This window comes from Stegostoma tigrinum, chromosome 7, assembly GCF_030684315.1.
Source record: "Stegostoma tigrinum isolate sSteTig4 chromosome 7, sSteTig4.hap1, whole genome shotgun sequence".
In the NCBI taxonomy this organism is placed as follows: domain Eukaryota; kingdom Metazoa; phylum Chordata; class Chondrichthyes; order Orectolobiformes; family Stegostomatidae; genus Stegostoma; species Stegostoma tigrinum.
This window is the reverse complement of record NC_081360.1, coordinates 66,443,533-66,466,727: the sequence shown is the minus strand read 5'-3', so window position 1 is coordinate 66,466,727 and position 23,195 is coordinate 66,443,533. Positions and strand designations below refer to the sequence as shown.

Here is a 23,195-nt window from a genome sequence, read left to right as displayed (position 1 = left end):
TTTTGTAGATAGGAGACACTGCTGTTAATGAGTGGTTGTCGTGGAAGGAATGGATGCTTGTGGATGTTGTACCCATCAAGCAAGTTGCTTTGTCCTGGATGGTGTCAATCTTCTTGTGTTGTTAGAGCTGCACTCATCCAGGCAATTAGTGAGTATTCCACCACACTCTTTACCTTTTGCTTTGTAGATGATGGACTGGCTTTGGGAAATCAGAAGATGAATTAACACACTGCAGCTTTCCTAGCCTGCAACCTGCTTTTGTAACTACTGTGTTTATGTGATGACTCCAGGGTTTTTGATCAATGATAGTATGTTGATAGTAGGTGATTTGGTGATGGTTATACTGTTGAATTTCATGGAGCACATTGCCTTTTATTGAAGATGATCCGATGCCTGATGAATATAAAAGGAAGATCACAAAGGAACATTTATTGTTTCACTTGCAATGCTTTTTCCAGTGACAGACCAGTCACTCAGATTGGCTTTCATGACCAGCACGATGCCTTATTTAATAACAGATTGCTGAATTTATTCATTTTAGGGCAGACTGGAACTCGGACCCTTTGAACAACAGTCATCACTGTGCGTAGTCCCAAAGCTAATTAAAAAGCCAAATGCTGTGAATATACACCATAAGCCACTGGAGTACAGTAGGCTATTTAACCCACCAAGTCTGTTCCACCATTCAATGTCATCACGGCTGATTGAATAATCCTCAATGCTAACTTTCCTGCTCACCCTCGTAACTCTTGATCCCCTTATTGATTAAAATCTATCTCACCCTTGAATGTTCTTGATAACCCAGCCTCACTGGCCTCTGTGTAAAACAAATCCACAAATTCACAACCCACTGAGGAGAACCTCTTCCTCCTATCTTGTCTTAAATAGAAACCTCGTACTCTGATCTTATGCCCTAGAGTACAGGACTCTCCCACAAAGCGAAGCAAACTCTCCATACCTATGTTGTCAAGCTGTCCCGAGAATCAGCTTAGTTTGTTTTCTTTCTGCCATCTAGGTAGATGCACTTTATGCACTTATTAGCCAGAGAGATTTGTTCTGCTTTGAACAGTTGGTGTCAATATGAATGAGTTATATTTTTGGCCATCCACAGGTCCAGGTTGGACACAAGCCATTGAGGTAATTGATCAGGCTGCCTGTCTCCTCCTTTGGCTTTGTCCATTCTTGGTTGACCCCAGAGAAGTATCAGGCCATACCTTTCAGTATGCTTAAGGCCTGCTGTGACTGGTGGACAATGCGAGGTCTGGGATGTTTGGTTTACACTGTAAATGCTATTTTGCTTATAATTTTTGCTTTCCTTTTGTTTGTGTTTTTTGGTTGTATCCTCTAAATAGGAGATGTTTTAGTTATTTCTCCTCTTGTTTGACTTACATTTCATTGTAGTACAGTTTGGAAACATTTGTAAGCATAGAAGTTGATGGGCGAATTCAAACAATGTTTCATCAAGCTTCACTTGCACCATGACAGCAAAAACATCATGATTAGGCTTTTCATTATATCACCGTACTCTCCCTTTCTCTGCCTGTATGTAATTTCTTAGTCGAAACAGTAAAATAGTAGCAAAGGGATAATGATGGAAAATAATACTGTGGAATTTTTCTGTCTGATCTGCTGTAACAATCAAAACCAGTCCAGATGGACCAAGTATTTTGTAAATTAGGATACTTACAATCAATACTATATGATGTGACCTTTGCCTTAGTGACAAACTGGTTCAGCTCACTTTTTTAGTGAATTTATTGCATGCAGAAGCAACATCTTCCATACCAGTAGCAAATGTAGTTCTTTGACTCATTACTATCTGGGAAAGGAAGTGTCACCTAATGTCAAGTCGTTTGCTATTATACAAGAATTAATATTAAGGCTTCCAAGAAAGTTTAATGAGCTGCGCTTAAACTTCTGTAATATGGAGAAACTGTGATTAAATAGATGGAGCGCAGTTACTCTAATAAACTAACATAGGACAGACATCTAACCTGTAAACATAATACATCAACTAACTGCTTTTTTAAGATGATTAGAGTAAATTGTGTATTACATCATTACATAGCTTGGTTTCTTCTGCTTAGATGATAATGTTCCACAAAATTGATGATTGGTATGTAATATTGTTGTCATACCCATTACTGTCCCTTATAAAGTTTATCTTGAATATGTTTCAAAATGAAATAAGAATAAAATTGATTAGTTTGTTGTGCTTCTTTCTATCTTTAGAAATGGGATATGAAAAGAGATAGTAGAAGTTAATGGAAAGTGATTGTTATTGAACTGTGATAAGTAATGATATTGTGCATATTTTTCTAGGAATAAAAATGTAACTCCATATTGTGACACACTAAGGACATCACCATTACAGTTAACATGTCGACAGGATCAAAAGGCTGTAGCAGTCTGTAATTTAGAAAAGTACCCAGCACACCTACCATCAGAGTATCAGGTATAACAAAATACTTTAAATTTTACAATCAGATTGACATCATGAGTGTAAAATTGGTTTAAACCCTCCACCAATAATAGTTTGAGTTCTACTGGATCCACTGTCCTAATTCTTAATTCTGTTTCTCTCGTTGACGTTGTTTATGTTTTAGATTTCCAACATTTGCTATATTTTACCGTTGCATCATTTGCAATGTTGTTTTGTTTTTCTTTCAGCCCTTAATTTTATCAAGACAAAATTGTAATAATTTGTTTTTAGAGCTTGAGCACTGCTGAAAAAAAAAGAGATATTCTGTTGAAGCTTTTCATCTTGCATTAATCAGAACATTTAATAAAGCATGTTAACTTTCAGTCAGCATTAATTGGTGTATTCTCGGTGGCAATGTCTCTACTGATCAGAATTCACATGCCAACCAGTCAACAGCACTCTCCTCATATAGGTGTTGGTTTTCCCCTTGAAATTGCATTCTTGCAAAATGTCCTGATAAGTGCAAAATGAAAAGCTTAGACAAAGTGTCTTTTTGTGCGTTACTCAAATTTGATTAATGAAGATTTGTTTTTAAACAGTATTTTGACTATCTTGACGGTGTACCAGAGGGAGAGTTGCAGTACTACGGTGGATCAGTGGAAATAGCGGACTACTGTCCTTTTAGTCAGGAGTTCAGTTGGTATATCAGTGGCGAATTCCAGCGTGGCTCTGATTGCAGAATCTCTCAAAATCAGCCAGGTTAGTTATTCATTCTATTTTACTGAATAGTCTTTGAACTCTGGCACTATGATCTGCTGTTGCAGGATTGTGAAACTTCTGATAATTTATTTTTTTCCTTTCTTCATTTATGGGATGAGGGCATCGCTGGCTAGGCAGCATTTATTGTCTAATTCACCAGTCGGCAGTTAAGAGTCAATCACATTATAAGTCTGGAATCACATGTAGGTGACAAGGTAAGGAAGGTAGTTTCCTTCCGTAAAGGTCGTCAGTGAATCAATTGACAATGGATTCACAGTTGTCATTAGATACTCTTAATTGCAGATATTTATTGAATTCAAATTCTACCATCTGCCATGGCGGGATTCAAACCCAGGTCCCCAGAATGTTGTCTCGGTCTCTGGATTAGCAGTCCAAAAATAATGCCACTAGGCCGTCGCCTTCCCCATGAGACTTTGAATTTGAATTTACATTGTTATGCCATCCACATGCCTCCTTTTGTTCAGCAAATTATTGCACAAGTTGTAAAACATTTCAAGAAATAATGAAGAGCTTTGCACACCTGTTTTTCGGGAAATTTACCTTGAAAATGATCATTTAGCTCTTAGATTTTATTGATATCAAATTAGTGTATTGGGCATTGTAATTTCAGTGCCGTACATTTCATGTTCTCTCATGCAAAAAATTTTACGATAGTTTTGATTCACTGGATAGCTTTGAGTTAAACCAAAGAGGTCGTTTTTTGCCTTTATGCTGGGCTAGTTTATGCTGCATGTATTTCTAATTGTATTCCACCAAGCTCTGATTTTAGATACTTAGAGAATTTTGTAAGTTTTTTTTCCTGTAACGTGTAGAAAATAATTGGTTGGTGAGTATTAATGTGGATTTATAAATCCTAAGTAATGTTTGGCAATCCTGACAGAGGTTTTGAGGATGTTAGAGTTAATAAGGGGCAACCAGAGGATGTACTGTATTTGGATTTTTAGAGGACTTTTGATAAAGTCCCACACAAAAGGTTGGAAACCAAAATGAATTCACATAGAGTTGAAGTTATACACTAGCATGGATTAAGGATTGGTTAACATGCAGAAAGCAGAGAAAAGGAATAAATGGATCATGTCAGGTTGACTGGCTTCAGCCCTGGTTTTTCATAATCTATATTAATGATTTGAATGTGGGAGCCATTTGCAATAGTTCCGAGTTTGCAGCTGGTACAAAACTTGGTGGGAATAGGAGTTTTGAGGATGCAAAGAGGCTTCAAGGAGATTTAGTCAAACTAATTGAGTGGACAAATGGAATACAGGGTCGATTAGTGTGAGGTTATCCAACTGTGTAGTGGAAAACAAGGTACAAAGTACTACTTGAATGGTGAGCAATTGGAAAGTGTCAATATACAAAGGGACCTATTCTCCCTGTTCACATGTAACCAAAAGCCAGCAAGGATGTTCAGCAAGAAATTTGGAAGGCACAGGGTATATTGTCCTTTGTTACAAAAGGTTTTGAAGACTGGAGCAAAGAAGTCTTGTTTCAATTGTGCAGAACAACAGTGAGATGCACTTGGAACATTGTGTACAGTTCAGGCCTCCTGACAAAGAATGATAGTTACCATAGAGGAATGCAGTGGAGGTTCACCAGACTGATATTATTGGGACACATTGAAGAGACTGGGTCTGTATTTTCTGGATTTCAGAATAATAAGAAGTGACCTCATTAAAACTCTCAAAATTCTTTAGAAATATAAGAATGGATGTTTTGCTTGACTGTGCAGTCTAGAGCCCAAGGGGACATTTTCGGAATAAAAGGCAAACCATTGAGGACCAAAATAAGAAGGAACTTTATCACTCGGAGAGGTGAATCTTTAGAATTTTCTACTACATAAGGTGGTGTAAGTTCAGTAGTTAGTTCAAGGTAAAGATTGATAGATTTCTCATTACTGTTGACATCAAGGGATTTGGGCAGAAATATGGTATTAGAGTAGACAATCGGACGTAAACGAGAATGGTGGCAATTAAAAGCAAAATACTGCAGATGTTGGAAATCTGAAATAAAAACAAAGTACTGGAAAAACGGGCAAGATCTGGCAGCATCTGTGGAGAGAGAAACAGTTAATATTTCAAATTTGATATCGCTTCTTTAAAAGAGCCATTGACTCTCCCTCCCCTGGCGCTGTTAGATCTGTTGTGTTTCTCAGCACTTCACTTTTATATCTAGAATAGAGGTGTAAGCTTGGGCAGCTGAATGGACATACACCTATTTTCTTATTTGTTATTACTAATCTAGATTTCATTTCGCTGATATACTTGATAGGCAAGAAAATTATAAAACATCGTACATTAAGCTAGTAGCCATCATTATTATGGAAACATGGACTAAAGTTTTTTCCGGCTGTCCCTTTACTCATATCCATCTTGTAAATAATTTTTGATAAGTATTACCTCTCTAGCCTTCAGTTCTCTCAAATGTACCAGAGGAACCCAGAGGAACTCAACCTTAAATTTGTAAATTTCAATTTAGTTTAGTTTCAATCCCCTGACAGGTTTTTATTGTGTGTCCTGATTATTTGATTAGTTCATTTTTCTATGGACCATACGTCAGTGTCTTGAATGAAAATCTTTTTGGAGCATTTTGGAATGTTTTTCTGCTCAAGAATACCAAATAAATAGAACTTGTTGTTTGTTTGGCATTTTTTCATAGTTTGTAAAGAGGCTCGAGAATGTCACTAGTTTTATTTGATGAAAGTAACTGCTAGACCTTGTGATGGGGTGCAGTACTTTATAACACTGGAGCAGCAGATGCAAAATGTTATGTTTTTTGATCTGACTTGTACTATGTTATGGTGTCTTGTGTATATTAAGGTTTTAGTTGACTGGTGAATATGTTAATCTGTTTGCATTCCAGAGCCTTCTCGAAACTATGGTGCTGAAGAGTATGGACCAACCTCTGTCTGCCTTGCTCAGAAATCTCGTTTTGTTATGAAGCAGTGCAACAAGAGTCCAGGTTCTCCAGACTGGGGTAGTGGATGTTATAGGGTGAGTGGTGTTGTCTGTTTCACTACAGATTTTTTTCTGCTCCTAAACAAGAATAAGAATTCCATTAACAGGAAGACTAAGCAGATGGTGCATTTGCTGTAAAGTGTCTGAGATGAATATGGATATAGGCTAGGTAAAATAAAACAACTGCTGGGAATTTGAAAAGCATGTTATTGTGTGAGTCCACCAGAGAATGATCTAGCGTTAAGCATTTTCGGAAGGACAATTCCAATTGGTAATATGTTTTTCTTTCTTGCAGTTTTTCTTTTGAGAGTCTGCTAGTTTATTAAATGGCTGTTGTTGGGAACAAAAATAAAAAATAAGCCTTTTAAACCCTTTTATATTTGCACCTAATGATTGGCACTCATCTTGGAATGAGCTTGTGATTAAAATAGCATTTTACGTTTAAAAATTAGATGACAGTCTGAAATGCAGGCACATGTTAAATGGAATGTACAATTGATTAGTAGACACCTACAAAAGAAAGACTGACAGTGCTTCATCAGAAGTTCCTGGTGCAAAATGTTTCATTTGAAGGATCTCATTCAAAAAGTATATTGCCAACAACTGCTGACTAACTGCAAGCTTTTCAGTATTTTCAATTTAGCATGATAACTATGGATGCTTGATTCTGTCATTAAAAGTTAGTAGTATTTAAGGAATTTGGAATGCTTAAGAATGAGAAGCAAAGTTTTAGGAATGTAACAAGTACCAATGCATAATCTACAATCTGATTACCAAACATATTGAGAGTAAAACCACTAAAATGAATCACTAATTTCGAAATAAGAAGTAAAATGGCAGTTAATCACTTGACTGAAAAATGTATAAATAAAGAAAAAACAAAATGTTTTAAATGTCTGTGCTCCAGAACACAATACAACTATCGAAACATATATTGAGCTACTGTATATGACTGCATTTATTGTCCAGTTATTGGAACACTGTTCAACTCACATCATAGAATTTCAACGTCACAAATTATTGTCAGAAATTTGCAAGTTGACAAAGGAAATAGATATTTGAGATTTGATATACTTTCCCAGGTTGAAAAGTAACATGTTTGAATTGATGCTTTGTCTATGTTCGTTACTTCAACCATGCAGTAATAATTTTGTAACATTTTCTAAATAGGTGTATACTTATAACAACAGGAGGAGGGAAGAAAAGCAAAGATAAATGGTTTTATATTCTATTGCAAAACCAGTGTATTTTTGGAGATAGTAAGAACTGCTGATGCGGGAGTCAGAGATAACACTGTATGGAGCTGGAGGAACACAGCTGGCCAGGAGGCATCAGAGGAGCAGGAAAGTTGACATTTCAGAAGAAGGGTCCCGATCCATCAACTTTCGTGCTCCTCTGAGGTTGGCTGGCCTGCTCTGTTCCTCCAGTATATTTTTGGAGTGTCTTTTTCAATTTGGTGGATAAATTAATCAATGAAATACCTTCTGTTTCATTCTTAGGTTTCCTGCACAATTAAAGGACTAATAGTTTGGGTTTCTGATAAGTTCTATTTATGCAGCCGAACAGGGCAAGTACTATCTATTAATGTTAAGATGAATGACTGGGTCTACACAGGAAGCCTGGTATGTCCATCCTGTTTTGACTTCTGCAATACATGTCCACCAGAGAGTGATCCACCACTAAGCAATTTCACGAGGACAATTCCAATTGGTAATATGTTTGTCTTTCTTGTTTATTTTTGATAGTCTGTGCTAGTTTATTAAATTGCCATTGTTGGCAGAAAAAGTAAAAAAAAAAGTAATTGAGAAGTGTGTTCTGGTGTTCATCATCGATCCATATTATTAGGATGTAGCATATATACTAGAAATTAAGTATACACCTATGGTAACTGTAATAATTTCAAATCTTGTGAGATAACTGAAACAATCTGTGTGCAGTGCCTGTATTTTAAGTGAAAAAGGCCATGTTGTATTATTTTCTAGGCCCATGAATAGTTATTTATTGTAGAGATAATAGGAACCGCAGATGCTGGAGAATCTGCGATAACAAGGTGTAGAGCTGGATGAACACAGCAGGCCAAGCAGCATCTTGCTCCTCTGATGCGGCTTGGCCTGCTGTGTTCATCCAGCTCTACACCTTGTTATCTCAGTTATTTACTGTATTTTGTGGTCACCAAATGAAGAGAAAAGGGCACTGGTTCAATCTGCTCCTTCAGTTTGAAACACTGAAATACGAAATATACACTTATCTTCTGTTTGCTAGAGTTCATGAGCATAATTACCATAATTTCACAGTCCTGCACCTCACTAAGATTTTTCTGGCATTGTTCTCCTGTTTGCTGACATTGTTTTAAAGTTTGCTAACATAGTCACTAAATAAAAGGCAGTATCAATTGCCTTTGCAACCCTGGTGGAGTAAGGGTGTAATGAGTGAGAGAACTCATATTGGCTGACCCTAGAAACTGCAGTGGAGGTACACACTATACAGATACATTCAACGGTGCTATGCTGTATTTTGAGTCGGGGAAATTTGAGTGGAAAGTCTTCTCTCATACTCTTTAAGCATGTCTTTCCTCTTAACATACAAATCCGAAAATCACTCTTAATGACAGTCCACAGGCATACTCATCATATTTTGAATATACTTATCCGACAAATAGATTATAAGCATCCATGAGCTTTAGATATAACTTTGGTTCAGTGTACATCTGTTTAATCTCCAAATTTATGTTCACATTTATTGTCAGATAAGTTTTGGAACAAGTACGAAAGCTTAGCTCTGGTGCACTGCCCTCATTACATATGCATGGAAAAAATTGTGGCCATGAGAGCTGCTCCTTTTTTTTTGAGGTATTTTCAGTGTTGGAGCTGATTTCCTCATTCTAGGAGCAGTAATTATTGTTTTATAAACTGTTGCATTGTTTTGGAACTTTGGGAAAAAGATCAAAACAATGGCACTTTGGGAAGTGATTGGCATGGAAAAAGAAACCTGCACTGATGTCTGACCCAGCAGTAAATCTTTGTAGCTGCTGCCTTTGCTGTTTGGTTCCAAGTATCTCTGGACAGGGAAGTTCATTTTAAGAAAGAAACAGCAAAATTCACTCATGACTATGGGGAAAACTATATAGAACATAGAACAATACAGCGCAGAACAGGCCCTTCGGCCCTCGATGTCGCGCTGACCTGTGAACTAATCTAAGCCCCTCCCCCTACACGATCCCATCATCATCCATCTGCTGATCCAAGGACTGTTTAAATGCCCCTAATGTGGCTGAGTTAACTACATTGGCGGGCAGGGCGTTCCATGCCCTTACCACTCTGAGTAAAGAACCTGCCTCTGACATCCGTCTGAAATCTATCACCCCTCAATTTGTAGCTATGCCCCTTTGTACAAGTTGAAGTCATCATCCTCTGAAAAAGACTCTCACTGTCCACCCTATCTAATCCTCTGATCATCTTGTATGTCTCTATTAAATCCCCTCTTAGCCGCCTTCTCTCCAATGAGAACAGACCCAAGTCCCTCAGCCTTTCTTCATAGGGCCTGCGCTCCAGACCAGGCAACATCCTGGTAAATCTCCTCTGCACCTTTTCCAATGCTTCCATATCCTTCCTGTAATGGGGCAACCAGAACTGCATGCAATATTCCAAGTGAGGCCACACGAGCGTTTTGTACAGTTGCAGCATGACATCACGGCTCTGGAACTCAATCCCTCTACCAATAAAACCTAACACACCGTAAGCCTTCTTAACAGCACTGTCAACCTGGGTGGCAACTTTCAGGGATCTATTTACGTGGACACCAAGATCCCTCTGCACATCCACACTACCAAGAATCTTTCCATTGACCTAGTATTCTGCCTTCCTATTATTCTTCCCAAAGTCAATCACCTCTCATTTCTCTGCATTGAACTCCATTTGCCACCTTTCAGCCCAATTCTGCAGTTTATCCAAGGCTCCCTGCAACCTGCAACATTCTTCCACACTGTCCACCACTCCACCAACTTTAGTGTCATCTGCAAACTTACTAACCCATCCACCTATGCCTGCGTCCAAGTCATTTATAAAAATGACAAATAGCAGTGGTCCCAGAACAGATCCTTGAGGCACACCACTAGTGACCTGACTCCAGGCTGAATATTTTCCATCAACCACCACTCGTTGCCTTCTTACAGAAAGCCAGTTTCTAATCCAAACTGCTAAATCTCCCTCAACCCCATGCCTCTGTATTTTCTCCAATAGCCTACCATGTGGAACCTTATCAAAGGCTTTACTGAAGTCCATGTACACCACGTCAACTGCCCTTCCCTCATCCATGTGCTTGGTCACCTTCTCAAAAAACTCAGAGGTTTGTGAGACACGACCTGCCCTTGACGAATCCATGTTGACTATCTCCAATCAAATGGTTGTTTGTTAGATGATTATAAATCCTATCTCTTATAATCCTTTCCAAAACTTTTCCTACAACAGACACAAGGCTCACAGGTCTATAATTACCTGGGTCATCTCTACTGCCCTTCTTGAACAAGGGCACATTTGCAATCCTCCATTCCTCTGGTACTAAACCTGTAGACAACTAAAGGACTCAAAGATCAAGGCCAAAGGCTCCACTACCACCTCCCTAGCTTCCCAGAGAATCCTCGGAAAAATCCCCATCCGGCCCAGGGGATTTATCTACCTTCACACCTTCTAGAATTGACAACACCTCCTCCTTACTAACCTTAATCCTTTCAATTCTAGTAGCCCATAACTCAGTCATCTCCTCTACAATATTCTCCTGTTCCTCAGTGAAAACAGATGAGAAATATTCATTTAGCAACTCTCCGATCTCCACGAGGTCCACGAACAACTTCCCACTTCTGTCTTTGACTGGCCCTATTCCTACCCTCCTCACATACTTGTAGAAAGCTTTAGGGTTCTCCTTTATTCTACCTGCTAATGTCTGCTCATGTCCCCTCCTTGCTCTTCTTAACTCTCTCTTTAAATCCTTCCTAGCTAATCTGTAACTCTCCATCACCTCATCTGAACCATCTCGTCTCATCGTCACGTAAGCCTCCCTCTTCCGCTTAACAAGAGTTACAATTTCTTTAGTAAACCACGGTTCCCTTACCTTATCGCTTCCTCCCTGCCTGACAGGGACATACCTATCAAGGACAGGCAATATCTGTTACTTAAACCAGCTCCACATTTCGATTGTCCCCATCCCCTGCATTTTGCCAATCCATTCTATGCCTCCTAAGTCTGGCCTAATCGCATTATAATTGCACTTCCCCCATCTATAACTCTTGCCCTGTGGCATGTTCCTATCCCTTTCCATTGCTAAACTAAACATAACCGAATTATGGTCACTCTCTCCTAAGTGCTCACCTACCACTAAATTAAACACCTGGCCTGGTTCATTACCAAGTACCAGATCCAGTGTGGCCTCCCCTCTTGTCAGCCCTTCGACATGCTGTGTCAGGAAACCCTCCTGCACACATTGGACAAAATCTGATCCATCCGATGTACTAGAATTATAGCATTTCCAGTGAATGTTAGGGAAGTTAAAGTCTCCTGTAATGACCACCCTGTTCCTTTCACTCCTGCCCAGAATCGTTTTGCCGATCCTCTGCTCCACATGCCTGGAACTTTGCGGTGGCCTATAAAAAACTCCCAGCAGTGTTACCTCTCCTCTCCGGTTTCTGACCTCAGCCCATACCACCTCAGTAGACGAGTCCTCATCAAAAGTTCTTTCAGCCACCGATGGACTGTCCTTGACTAACAAAACCGCACCTCCCCCTCTTTTACCACCTTCCCTGATTGTAATGAAAGATCTAAACCCTGGAACCTGCAACATCCATTCCTGACCCTGCTCTATCCATGTCTCCGAAATGGCCACAACATCGAAGTCCCAGGTACCTATCCATGCTGCAAGCTCACCTTATTCCGGATACTCCTGGCGTTGAAGTAGACACACTCCAATCCAGCTGCCTGTCTGCCAGCACACTCCTGTGACAGTGAGATCCTGTCTATGTCCTCCCTACTCTCATCATCCTTTGTACTAGAACTGCACCTCAGTTTCCCATCCCCCTTCTGAGCTAGTTTAAATATGGGGTAACTCACTGCAGGGGAAGAGTAAAGTGGTTAGTTTTAAAGTGTATCCTGACTTTTTTTTCATAAATTTACAATAGTGAGTAAAGTGGGTTTTTTTGGATTTTGTTTTTATTGAGGTCTGTCTCTTAATTAAACTTTAAAAAATATAAGAACATGCATATCAGTAAGACCATGTTTTCTGGGTCTGTAGATTGTTAACGAGCAAATGTGGCCTTTAGTAGAGTGACTGTGGATGTGGGAAATGAAGAAGAGTTTCCACGTTACTCATGATTATGTCTGCAGGAAATATGTTTGGTTGTGAATCCTATCAGATCGCATGGATCAGTTGGAGCAGCGGTTAGAGACAGAGTGGAATTTACAGGGCCTTGGGGATGTGATGGATGGCAGTTGCAGAGAGGGAGATAAACCGGATAGTCGGATAGATGGGTGACATCCAGGAGAGGGAGTCAGGTAGTGCAGGACTCTCCTGTGGCTGCACCCATCTCAACCAAGTAAACTAGGGTGGGGTTGGGATTGGGAAGAGCAAGGAGCAGGGAGCAAGGAGCAAGGAGGTATTGAGGAAGAGGTGAGTCTGAAACTGAAACAGTTGGGAAAAAGAATAAGTCAAACAGTTAGGACAAGCGAGAACAAAGCAGACAACAAGGTAGGTCTGATAAATTAAACTGCATTTATTTTACTGCAAGAGGCCAAAAGACAAGGCAGATGAACTCGGCATGGTTGGGCACATGGGACAGGATATCATTTCAATTACAGAGAAGTGGCTCAGGGCCAGACAGAACTGGCAGCTTAACATTCCCAGGTAGAGGTGCTATAGGATGTCTCGAAAGGGATCAACAAAGAGGTGGAGTGGAGTTTTTGATTAGGGATAACATTACGGTTGTACATATGGAGGATATTCCTGGGAATATGTCCGAGAAAGTTATTTGGGTTAAACTGAGAAATAGAGATGATCACCCATTAGAATTGTACGTTAGATTCCCCCCACTCCCTCCAGTAGTCAGTGGGAAATTGAGAAACAAATTGGTAAGAAGATCTCAGTTATCTCTAAGATTACTAGGATGGTTATGGCAGCAGTTTTAACATCCCAAACATAGTTGTTGAGGCCTTCGATGGAGAGGGATATGTGCATGTGCAAGAAAATTTTCTGATTCAGTATGTGGATATGCCTCCAAGAGAAGGTGTAAAACTTGAGCTTCTCTTGGGAAATAAGCAGGACAGGTGACTGAGGGAGCACTTTGGGGCCAATGACCATAATTCTATAAGTTTTGAAATAGTCATGGAAAAGGCTAGACCGGATCTAAAAGTTGAAGTTCTAAATTGGAGGAAGGCCAATTTTAATGGTATTAGGCAAGAGTTTGCAAAAATTGATTGGGGGCAGATATTTGGAGGCAAAGAGACGGCTGGAAAATGGGAAGTCTTCAGAAATTAGATAGAGTTTAGGGACTGTGTGTTCCTGGTAGAGTGAAGGACAAGGCTGGTAGGTGTAGGGAATACTGGATGACTAGAGAAATTGAGATTTTGGTTAAGAATAAAAGGAAGCATATGTCAAGTGTAGACAGCAGAGATTGAGTGAATCCATAAAAGAGTATAAAAGCGGTAGGAATAGACTTAACAGGGAAATGAGGAGGGCAAAAAGGGGAAATAGGGTAGCTTTGGCAAATAGGGTTAAGGGGAATCTGAACGTTAAGGACAAAGGGTAACTAGGGAGCGAGTAGGATCCCTCGGAGATCAGCTAGGCCACCTGTGTGTGGTATCACAGGAAGATTGGGAGATATTTGAGTATTTTGAATCAGTGTTTACTAGGGAGAAGATAGAGAAAATAGGGAAATAAATAGTGACATCTTGAAAAATGTCCATATTACAGAGGTGGTGGTGCTGGACGTCTTAAAAGGCACAAAGGTTTATAAATCCCCAGGACCTGATCACATGTACCCTAGAATTCTGTGGGGAGCTAGGGAAGTGATTGCTGGGCCTCTTGCTGAGATATTTGTATCATTGGCCACAGGTGAAGTGCTGGTAGTCTGGAGTTTGGCTAACATGGTGCCACTATTTAAGAAAAGTGGTAAAAGCCAGGGAACTATAGATGGTGAGCCTGACACGGCTAGTGGGCAAGTTGTTGGAGGGAATCCTGAGGGACCGAATTTACATGTATTTGGAAAGGTAAGGTCTGATTAGGGATAGTCAACATGGCATTTTGTGTGCAAAATCGTATCTCACTAACTTGATTGAGGTTTTTGAAGAAGTACTGAAGCGGATTGATAAGGGAAGAATGGTGGACTTCAGCAAGACATTTGAAAAACTTCCTTGTGGTAGACTGGTTAGCTGGATTAGATTGCATGGAAAACGGAGAACTAGCCATTTGGATACAGAACTAGCTTGAAGGTATAAGACGGGACGGTGGTGGAGGGTTGCTTTTCAGACTGGAGGACTGTGTTGAATGGTGTGCCACAATAATGAATAAATAAATCTAGTCTCACTTGCTAGCATTTGGCCCATATCCCTTTAAACCCTTCTTATTCATCGACCCATTCGGATGTCTTTTAAATGCTGTAATTGTACCAACCTTCTCTACTTCCTCTGGCAGCTCATTTCATATATGTACCACCTTTGTATGAAAATGATGCCTCTCTTGCCTAAAACCTATGCCCCCTAGTTTTGGACTGTCCCACCCGGGGAAAGACCTCGTCTACTTATCCTATTCATGCCCCTCATAATTTTATAAACCTCGGTGCTGGGTCTGCTACTTCTTGTCATTTATAGAAATGATTTGGATAGTGTTACTGAATAAAGAGACCTTGGAGTTCAGGTTCATAGTTCCTTGAAAGTGGAGTTGCAGGTAGTTAGGTTAGTAAAGAAGGCATTTGGTATGCTTGCCTTTATTGGTCAGCGCATTGAATATAGAAGTTGGGAGGTCATGTAGAGGCTGGTTAGGGCACTATTAGAATACTGTGTGCAATTCTGGTCTCCCTGCTACAGGAACGATGTTACGAAACTTGAAAGAAAATATTTACAAGGATGTTGCCAGCGTTGGAGTGTTTGAGCTGTAAGGAGAGGCTGAATAGGCTGAGGCTGTTTTCCCTGGAGCATCAGGCACTGAGAGGTGACCTTTATCAAGGTTTATAAAATTATGAGTGGTCTGAATAGGGTAAGTAGATGAGGTCTTTTCCCCGGCTGGGGGAGTCCAAAACTAGGGGTCATAGATTTAAGGCGAGAGAGGCATTTTTTTCATACAAAGGTGGTGCATGTGTGGAATGAGCTGCCAGAGGAAGTAGTGAAGGCAGATACATTACAGCATTTAAAAGACATCCAGATGGGTAGATGAATAAGGTAATAAAATGTGAGGCTGGATGAACACAGCAGGCCAAGCAGCATCTCAGGAGCACAAAAGCTGACGTTTCGGGCCTAGACCCTTCATCAGAGAGGGGGATGGGGTGAGGGTTCTGGAATAAATAGGGAGAGAGGGGGAGGCGGACCGAAGATGGAGAGAAAAGAAGATAGGTGGAGAGAGTATAGATGGGGAGGTAGGGAGGGGATTGGTCAGTCCACGGAAGACGGACAGGTCAAGGAGGTGGGATGAGGTTAGTAGGTAGGAGATGGAGGTGCAGCTTTGGGGTGGGAGGAAGGGATGGGTGAGAGGAAGAACAGGTTAGGGAGGCAGAGACAGGTTGGACTGGTTTTGGGATGCAGTGGGTGGAGGGGACGAACTGGGCTGGTTTAGGGATGCGGTGGGGGAAGGGGAGATTTTGAAGCTGCACCTCCCAGTCGCAAACCATTTCCATTTCCACTCCCCCTCCCATTCTTTAGACGACATGTCCATCATGGGCCTCCTGCAATGCCACAATGATGCCACCCGAAGGTTGCAGGAACAGCAACCCATATTCCGCTTGGGAACCCTGCAGCCTAATGGTATCAATGTGGACTTCACCAGCTTCAAAATCTCCCCTTCCCCCACCGCATCCCTAAACCAGCCCAGTTCGTCCCCTCCACCCACTGCATCCCAAAACCAGTCCAACCTGTCTCTGCCTCCTTAACCTGTTCTTCCTCTCACCCATCCCTTCCTCCCACCCCAAGCCGCACATCCATCTCCTACCTACTAACCTCATCCCACCTCCTTGACCTGTCCGTCTTTCCTGGACTGACCAATCCCCTCCCTACCTCTCCACCTATCTTCTTTTCTCTCCATCTTCAGTCCGCCTCCCCCTCTCTCCCTATTTATTCCAGAACCCTCACCCCATCCCCCTCTCTGATGAAGGGTCTAGGCCCGAAACGTCAGCTTTTGTGCCCCTGAGATGCTGCTTGGCCTGCTGTGTTCATCCAGCCTCACATTTTATTATCTTGGATTCTCCAGCATCTGCAGTTCCCATTATCTCTGGGTAGATGAATAAGAAGGGTTTAGAGGGATGTGCACCAAATGCTGGCAAGTGAGACTGGATTTATTTGGGATATCTGATCAGCATGGAAGAGTTGGTCTGAAGGGTTTGTTTCTGTGTTGTGTATTTGTATGAGGCTGTGATGTCAGGAGTCTCTTAACATAAAATTCACAATGTAATTGGATGTTAATTTTGTAATTTCAGCTTGGAAGAACATTGTAGCTCTCATTCATTGGGGGTAACTCTTCTGCATACAGCAGACTGTTCAGTTTCCATATGAAAAATTGCTTTGAAACGTATGTGAGGTAGTTGTTTAGTTTTATGATGTAATTTATTATAAGGAGGAGTTTCTTATCAAGATTAGCAGAAAATATAATTTTTATATGCATAGTCATGTAAATGAGTATTTGATGCATGAAACACATATGATAAATTTAAATATTCTGTTTTAAAACATAAAAAAAACACAGATTCTTTACATGGTACAGAAAGTCAAAATTTATTCAAGTCTGATTTACCTCTGTAATTTAGAAAGTTTGTTATGTGTTTCTTTTTATCATCTTAGATCCATGCTCCAGGTCATCAGGACTGGTGGTTACTCTTTGGTTCCTCATAACCAACTTCCTACCACTGGCAGTCGGCTTCTTCCTCTGTGTGTGGAATTAACTCCATTAAAGGCTGTACTAAGGTTGTACAGTTTGAACACTGCCACAGCTAAGGATTACTCTGCAAAAGAATATACTAGGTGCTTTTATCAAAAAGACTGAATTCAGTCTTTGCGATAGGTATAGGGATTGATTGTGACTTTTGATCTCAGTTGATTAAACAATCCAAGAAACTATGGCTGTGTCAAATGACAAGGGTGCTACTACTGTACTTTGTGTATTGAACCACGCTGAACTACCTCGAAAATGCTTCATAGGAAGATGAGCTAAATGCAGTCTGTCCCTTGATTACTTGTATATGCACATTTGAATGTCTTATGTAAATGGTACTGACTTGCACAGATTGTCAAATATGATTCAACAGCATGTCAATCTGTCACTATTTGCACTTACGTTGCTTATTTTGCAGCTAGTGCCTCAGTTTTATTAAAAAAAAATAAATCCTGCACAATCGTCAGTGATTAGTAGAACTTCTGTAATAATGATTATGTCAGCATCAGATATTTGTTTTAATTATACCTTGGATATCATGTACAGCAATAAGTAATAGAGCACATTATTGCCTATTTTGTAATCCTTTCCCGTTTTCCTAGTCCTGTATAGTCTGTAATCAGATGTTAAGATGCCAACAATTCTAGGGGACCATAGAAGCTGGGTTTGTAACTTTTTAACTTGAGAAAAGAAATCAGTAAGTGATTAAAATACAATATTGAAGACAAGTGGATAGCAGTTCCACTTTGTCCTCTATGCGGCCATAATGGCTCAATGGATTTTAAAAGTTGAAGCACTGAATAGGTCCCAATTTGAACCAGGCTGAGTTGTGGCACTCCCCATGATTGAAATAATTTTAATGCTTACAGGAAGACCTGTGAATAGAGTGATTTTTATGGATGCCTAGCCCCTTTGACCCAATAAGAAATTGGCACTTTTAAAGCAGGAAAAAAAGCTGATGAAAAGCTTTTATTTTTGTCAACTTTTAAAAAGTTTATTTAAAGTGAAATTAAACAATATAGTTTATTTCTACAACAGTGATTTTTTAATGATATAATTTAATCGTAATATTACCAGAATTACACCAATCAAAAAACTGTCCTGAGTAAGTAAAATGAATTTCCTACAGGATATCTCCTCATATATTTGTAATGAATACTGAAGAGTAATGATGGTGCAATATATGTTTTTTAAACATTTATTAGTGTTAGTCAGTTATGGTTTCTTTGCTTAATAAGCAAAACATTATTAATAGGGTACAGTGGGGTGAATCAAAAACTGTTCTATTAGAGCACAGGTAGGTCAGTTTAGCTAGATGAATTCCTGTACAACAACAATTACTGCTGTTGAAAGTACAGATTTCACATCAGATCACAGCTCTACATTATGCCATATCATATATTTCACAAGGTAGCAATGTAGACCAAATAATCTTATTTGACACTATCAGTAAAAAGTGATCATGGCTTTATAATGGTGCAGCGCATCTTGTTCCTAGCTACTTTTTGTGCATCTGTTGGTTCAGATTTAGGAAGACAGTACGCTGTTGAACATATTAAAGCATTAATGTTATACTGTTTAACAATTAGTTTAACCGTATTAGTGAGGCTTTTCATTAAGAATATATTTTGTTGAGTGATTACTTTGAAATCAGTCAGCTTATCTCAGGTGATGAACTGTGAATATCTGAAGTCATATCTATTTCAGTATTTATTAGAATACTGGATAAAAGCTTTTTCTTCATGTTAAACTGTGAACTTATCAGATATTTTTCTAGACATGAATCGGATGAAGGTAAAACTAAGTGCAATATCTCATTTGTTTTTTTTCTCCTAGTTTGTTTCCCAGTAATTGTGTGCTAGGAAGTTCATTGTATAAACACAAGTGGCTAGCACCTGTTGTACTTGGTTTGTAAAATGTTCATATGTATTTTTATGTTTATAAAAATTGAAGGAATGTTGTAATTTAATGTATAATTTGGTCTAGTAGAAGTAAAATCACTTTCATTGCTCAATGTTTGCATTCTAAATGTTGGTAGTACTAAGAGTAGGCTGTTTTTGAAAGTGTTATAAAATGCAGTACTAATTATTACTCTTACAATAACATTACACCTGATTAGACACTTTACTATTTATTAAGTTTTCATGGGAATATGGAATAAAACATGAACCAAATCAATGCCTTGGTGTGATATAGGAGCGAGCAGTAATTGTGTTTTCTTCTTTTTTGAATACCATAAATGAAACATGCAGCATATTGATAATTATAATTGTGAGGTTATAATTTATGGATAATTTCGATGTTTCATTTAAGATTACACTATTTGAATGTTATTAAATTAGTCAGATTTGCATTTGGATGTCATAATGTGATGTTCCTTATCTTACCAAATATTTTAATATCTTTCTATGAGGGTTGGGAGAATGTACATGTTCTTAGCTCCATTTTGTGCTTTTTATTTAAAACATACAAGTATTACAAGACTTCTTTCCCGGTCTAATGTTTCTTGCCTGTAATCTAGAGATCAATTGCACACACCAACTTCAGTGCAGATCCACCTAATATGCTACACCTTCAGTAGACCACAAAGAGCTGAACACATTCACAATTATACCAGTTACTGATCAGTCCTGTGAACTGGAGTCTGTCTCTGGCAGTCTATCCACTGACAAGTTTTCTCATGCACATCTTCAGAGTGCTTGATCAGACCAGCCTACCAAATGCAACAATAAAGCCTTAGAACCTAATTTTCTTCTACTTTTATTTATGTGCCATTTAAGTTAATACCAGGTTTTGACCTATTTAGTTGGCTTCTAATTACATCACTTCTGACCATCAGCTTTCTTAACTGGACCCCTCTCAAGACTATGTCTCAGAGCATGATCTCCAATAGAGTTAATAATTTTTAGTGCTGAAGAAAAGAAGGCATATTCATGACCTAATGAGCACAAAATGGATCCTTTCCATATAGCTTGAGGCCAGATTTTGCAAATTGTTTTACAGAACTTGCTGATCCCAGTAAGTCGGCATCTTGACTAAATTACCTATACTAACGCAGGAAATACTTTTACTGGTAAATAGAGATGGAGTTCCAAACTTCCAACAAATAACAATTAATGGTTGTGATGAAAAGTGAGATATATATAATTTTTTTAAGGAGTTTGGATTTTAAATTAGTGGCATGTGTGTGTTGGTTGTGTTTCTGAAAGATGTTAAAAATTAAAGAGGTTAGTCTTTCTAGAATCGTGACTTTAAATGATTGTGTGCCTCAAAGAACAGTACAGAACAGGAAAAGGCCCTTCAGCCCACCAAGTCTGGGCTAACACATGATGTCTTACAAATTTAAAATAAAACTTCTGCCCTATATCCCTCTATTCCCTGCCTTTTCATTGTATCTGTCAATGTTGCTAGTGTATCTGCTTCTGCTATCTCCCCTGGCAGCACATTCCAGGCACTTCACCACCCTCTGCGCGAAAAAAGTGCCTTTACATCTCCTACAAGCTTTTACCCTTTTACCTTAAACTATGACCCCAGGTAATTAACATTTATACCTTGAGAAAAAGACTCTGACTCTCAATGCTACTCATAATTTTATGACCTTCTATCAAATCACCCCTCAGCCTCTAATGTTCAAGTGGAAATATTTTGAAAACCAGGTTTCCTGACAATAAAGATTTAGTTGGGCAAACATCACGTTAAACAAAAACATTTATGTGCAAGTACAACAACCAAACAGGAAAGCATTGTTTCAATATTTAGTTATCACTGTTGCACAGTTCATGGACACATCACAAAGGTTTCATCTGCTCTGGTTTCCCATGTTTCCCACTTGCTAAAGTAATTGCAGAATGCACAGGCATGACATAGCAGGAAAATCATCTTTGCATAACTATACAGCTGAAGAAAATTGACAAAAAAGTGTTTAACAAGTGAAGCATTTAATCCCAATACTTACACTCGGATCAAAAGTCTTCAGTTCTTAAATCTTCGACAATTCTAGCAATGGCATCTTTAAAAATTCCAATTTTATCTAATGATTATTTGGTATGGTACTGACATTAGGGGGCAAGTTAAAAGTTATTTAGTAGATGTTTGGAGCTTCCTGTTCAATCTTGCTGTCATAATTTTAAAGGTTTGTAGGCAACTATGTGCAGAAGAATGAATTAATAAATAGCAAGTCAAGCAAGTAAGAGAACAAGATTAACCTAGATTGCTGATCTGGATAAATATTGCTGGTGGTGGTGGTAGAGGAGGGTTGTGCAGGGGTATTTGATAAACACGCTTTGTGACACTGCAGTGAACTGTTAGCATTGTAGAATCAAATTGTTTAAGTGCTACAGCAATTTTAAGGGATATAGACTTTACAACATACAAAACCATTCTTAATAAAGTATTTTATTGTGATTCACATATAATCAATTTCCAAGTTATATAATTTTTATATTTCCAGAACAAGGTTTATACCTTTCACTTGTAGTAGCTCAGCACATCAAACTAACAATATTTTTGCATTGACAGTTCAGTTGGTTTATTTTTAAAATAATAAAATGTTTACAGTATAAACATTTGTTTTAAGTGGTCTATTTTACTGGAACTGAATGACAAAAATTAGCTGCATAATTGAAAACCATTATTTACTAGAGATAAGGTTAAGGTCAACAGGAGAAATGTGCTGAGAAACTGCATTGACAAAAGCTGGGAATGTTTGAAGATTTTGTTGAAACATTGGTAAACATTCTAGAGATTAGAGAAGGATTTTACCAGTCCATTCGAAAAACATTTCACGACAGGTCAAAACAATTAGTGGAATAGTGAAACCAAATTTCATTATTAAGTATCACTATTTTTAAAAAAGCATCTTCAAAGATCAGCTTATAATGATCAATTTAAAGTAAGGTTGATAAAATATTCTGCAGTTATACTTATCATGTATTTGCAAAACCAAAAGGCTGTGTTTCTAACATGTATTGGTCTGAGTTGGCTCAAGTTACATGTGTTCTGGGTGGTTCTGAAGACATGTGATGATGTCTGCGACTGGTCTGCCCTCGTAGCAGATTTGATAAACTGCTGCAAATAGTGGAAACCTGTAGGGGACAAGTAATACAGAAGTTGGTCTGAAATAATTTAATGTGTGGGATGGGACCATTCTACCCAAACTTAGCAGTAGTAAGTGGATACCACGTGCACATACAAATAGCTAGATACACTAGTACTAATCATAAATTTTCAGACTAAATTATTGAATTTATGACCCAGATGTTTTTGGGTAACAGTCCGTGGCATCAAATTTTCTTTAATATGACTCCTGTGAAGCAATTTTCATCATTGTACTCCATTAAATACACCATATAAATGCAACTGTTAAAATTATTGTACAACACATGATACATTGACATATTTCTAAATGATTTGGCTCATTTGCCAATTATTTTAAGTAATCAAAAAGCACTCACTGATTCACGAGGTTCCTTTGTTTAAGAAATTTATAAACTTCAGCAGAAGTCTGCGGACCTTGCAACTTCTGCCCATTGAGCATCTCTCTTTCCAATTCTTCAATGGCCTGGGTAAAATATAGATGAGAGATTATAGTATGACTATATGACCTACATTCTGATTATCCAGCAAAGTCAAATTACCGTCATACATTGTGCACAATGTGGTATGTATCTAGATTTAATATTACTAAAAATAAGCATGATGAATATACATATCCCAAAATTCAAGCTTCGGTGAGTCTGCTTCATAGCAAACATAGCAAGATACGCCAGACGACGTGTTGAGTTTCTCCAGACATTTCTGTTTCTGTTTCTGTTTCAGATTTCTAGCATGCATAATTCATTGTTTTAATTTAGTGTTGAATGCACAGCAAGATTTCTTTTTCTGTTTACTCAACTTCTTACCTTTCTACAGTTTAAGACTAGAATTCA

The 23,195-nt window shown here is 38.8% G+C and overlaps 2 protein-coding genes across 4 annotated transcripts in view; one reads left to right on the top strand and one right to left on the bottom strand.

Annotated features, from left to right (window-relative positions):
• Positions 1–23,092, top strand: part of lmln (leishmanolysin-like (metallopeptidase M8 family)) — a 56,574-nt gene extending 33,482 nt beyond the window's left edge. For both annotated transcript variants that reach the window (XM_048534054.2, XM_048534055.2), the window contains exons 13-17: positions 2,323–2,455; positions 3,022–3,181; positions 6,059–6,189; positions 7,653–7,863; positions 17,178–23,092. In XM_048534054.2, the coding sequence (XP_048390011.1) occupies positions 2,323–2,455; positions 3,022–3,181; positions 6,059–6,189; positions 7,653–7,863; positions 17,178–17,278 (736 nt within the window). In that variant the 3' untranslated portion in view covers positions 17,279–23,092. The remainder of the gene's footprint in view (positions 1–2,322; positions 2,456–3,021; positions 3,182–6,058; positions 6,190–7,652; positions 7,864–17,177) is intronic.
• LOC125453912 (glycerol-3-phosphate dehydrogenase [NAD(+)], cytoplasmic-like) overlaps positions 17,096–23,195 on the bottom strand; it is a 31,879-nt gene continuing 25,779 nt past the window's right edge. The window contains exons 7-8 of one of the 2 annotated variants that reach the window (XM_059647380.1): positions 22,722–22,828; positions 17,096–17,262 (exon numbers count right to left, since the gene is read on the bottom strand). In XM_059647380.1, the coding sequence (XP_059503363.1) occupies positions 17,223–17,262; positions 22,722–22,828 (147 nt within the window). In that variant the 3' untranslated portion in view covers positions 17,096–17,222. Of the gene's footprint in view, positions 17,263–21,647; positions 22,353–22,721; positions 22,829–23,195 lie in introns of those variants that run through there. The other variant, XM_048534056.1, reaches the window with a different exon arrangement.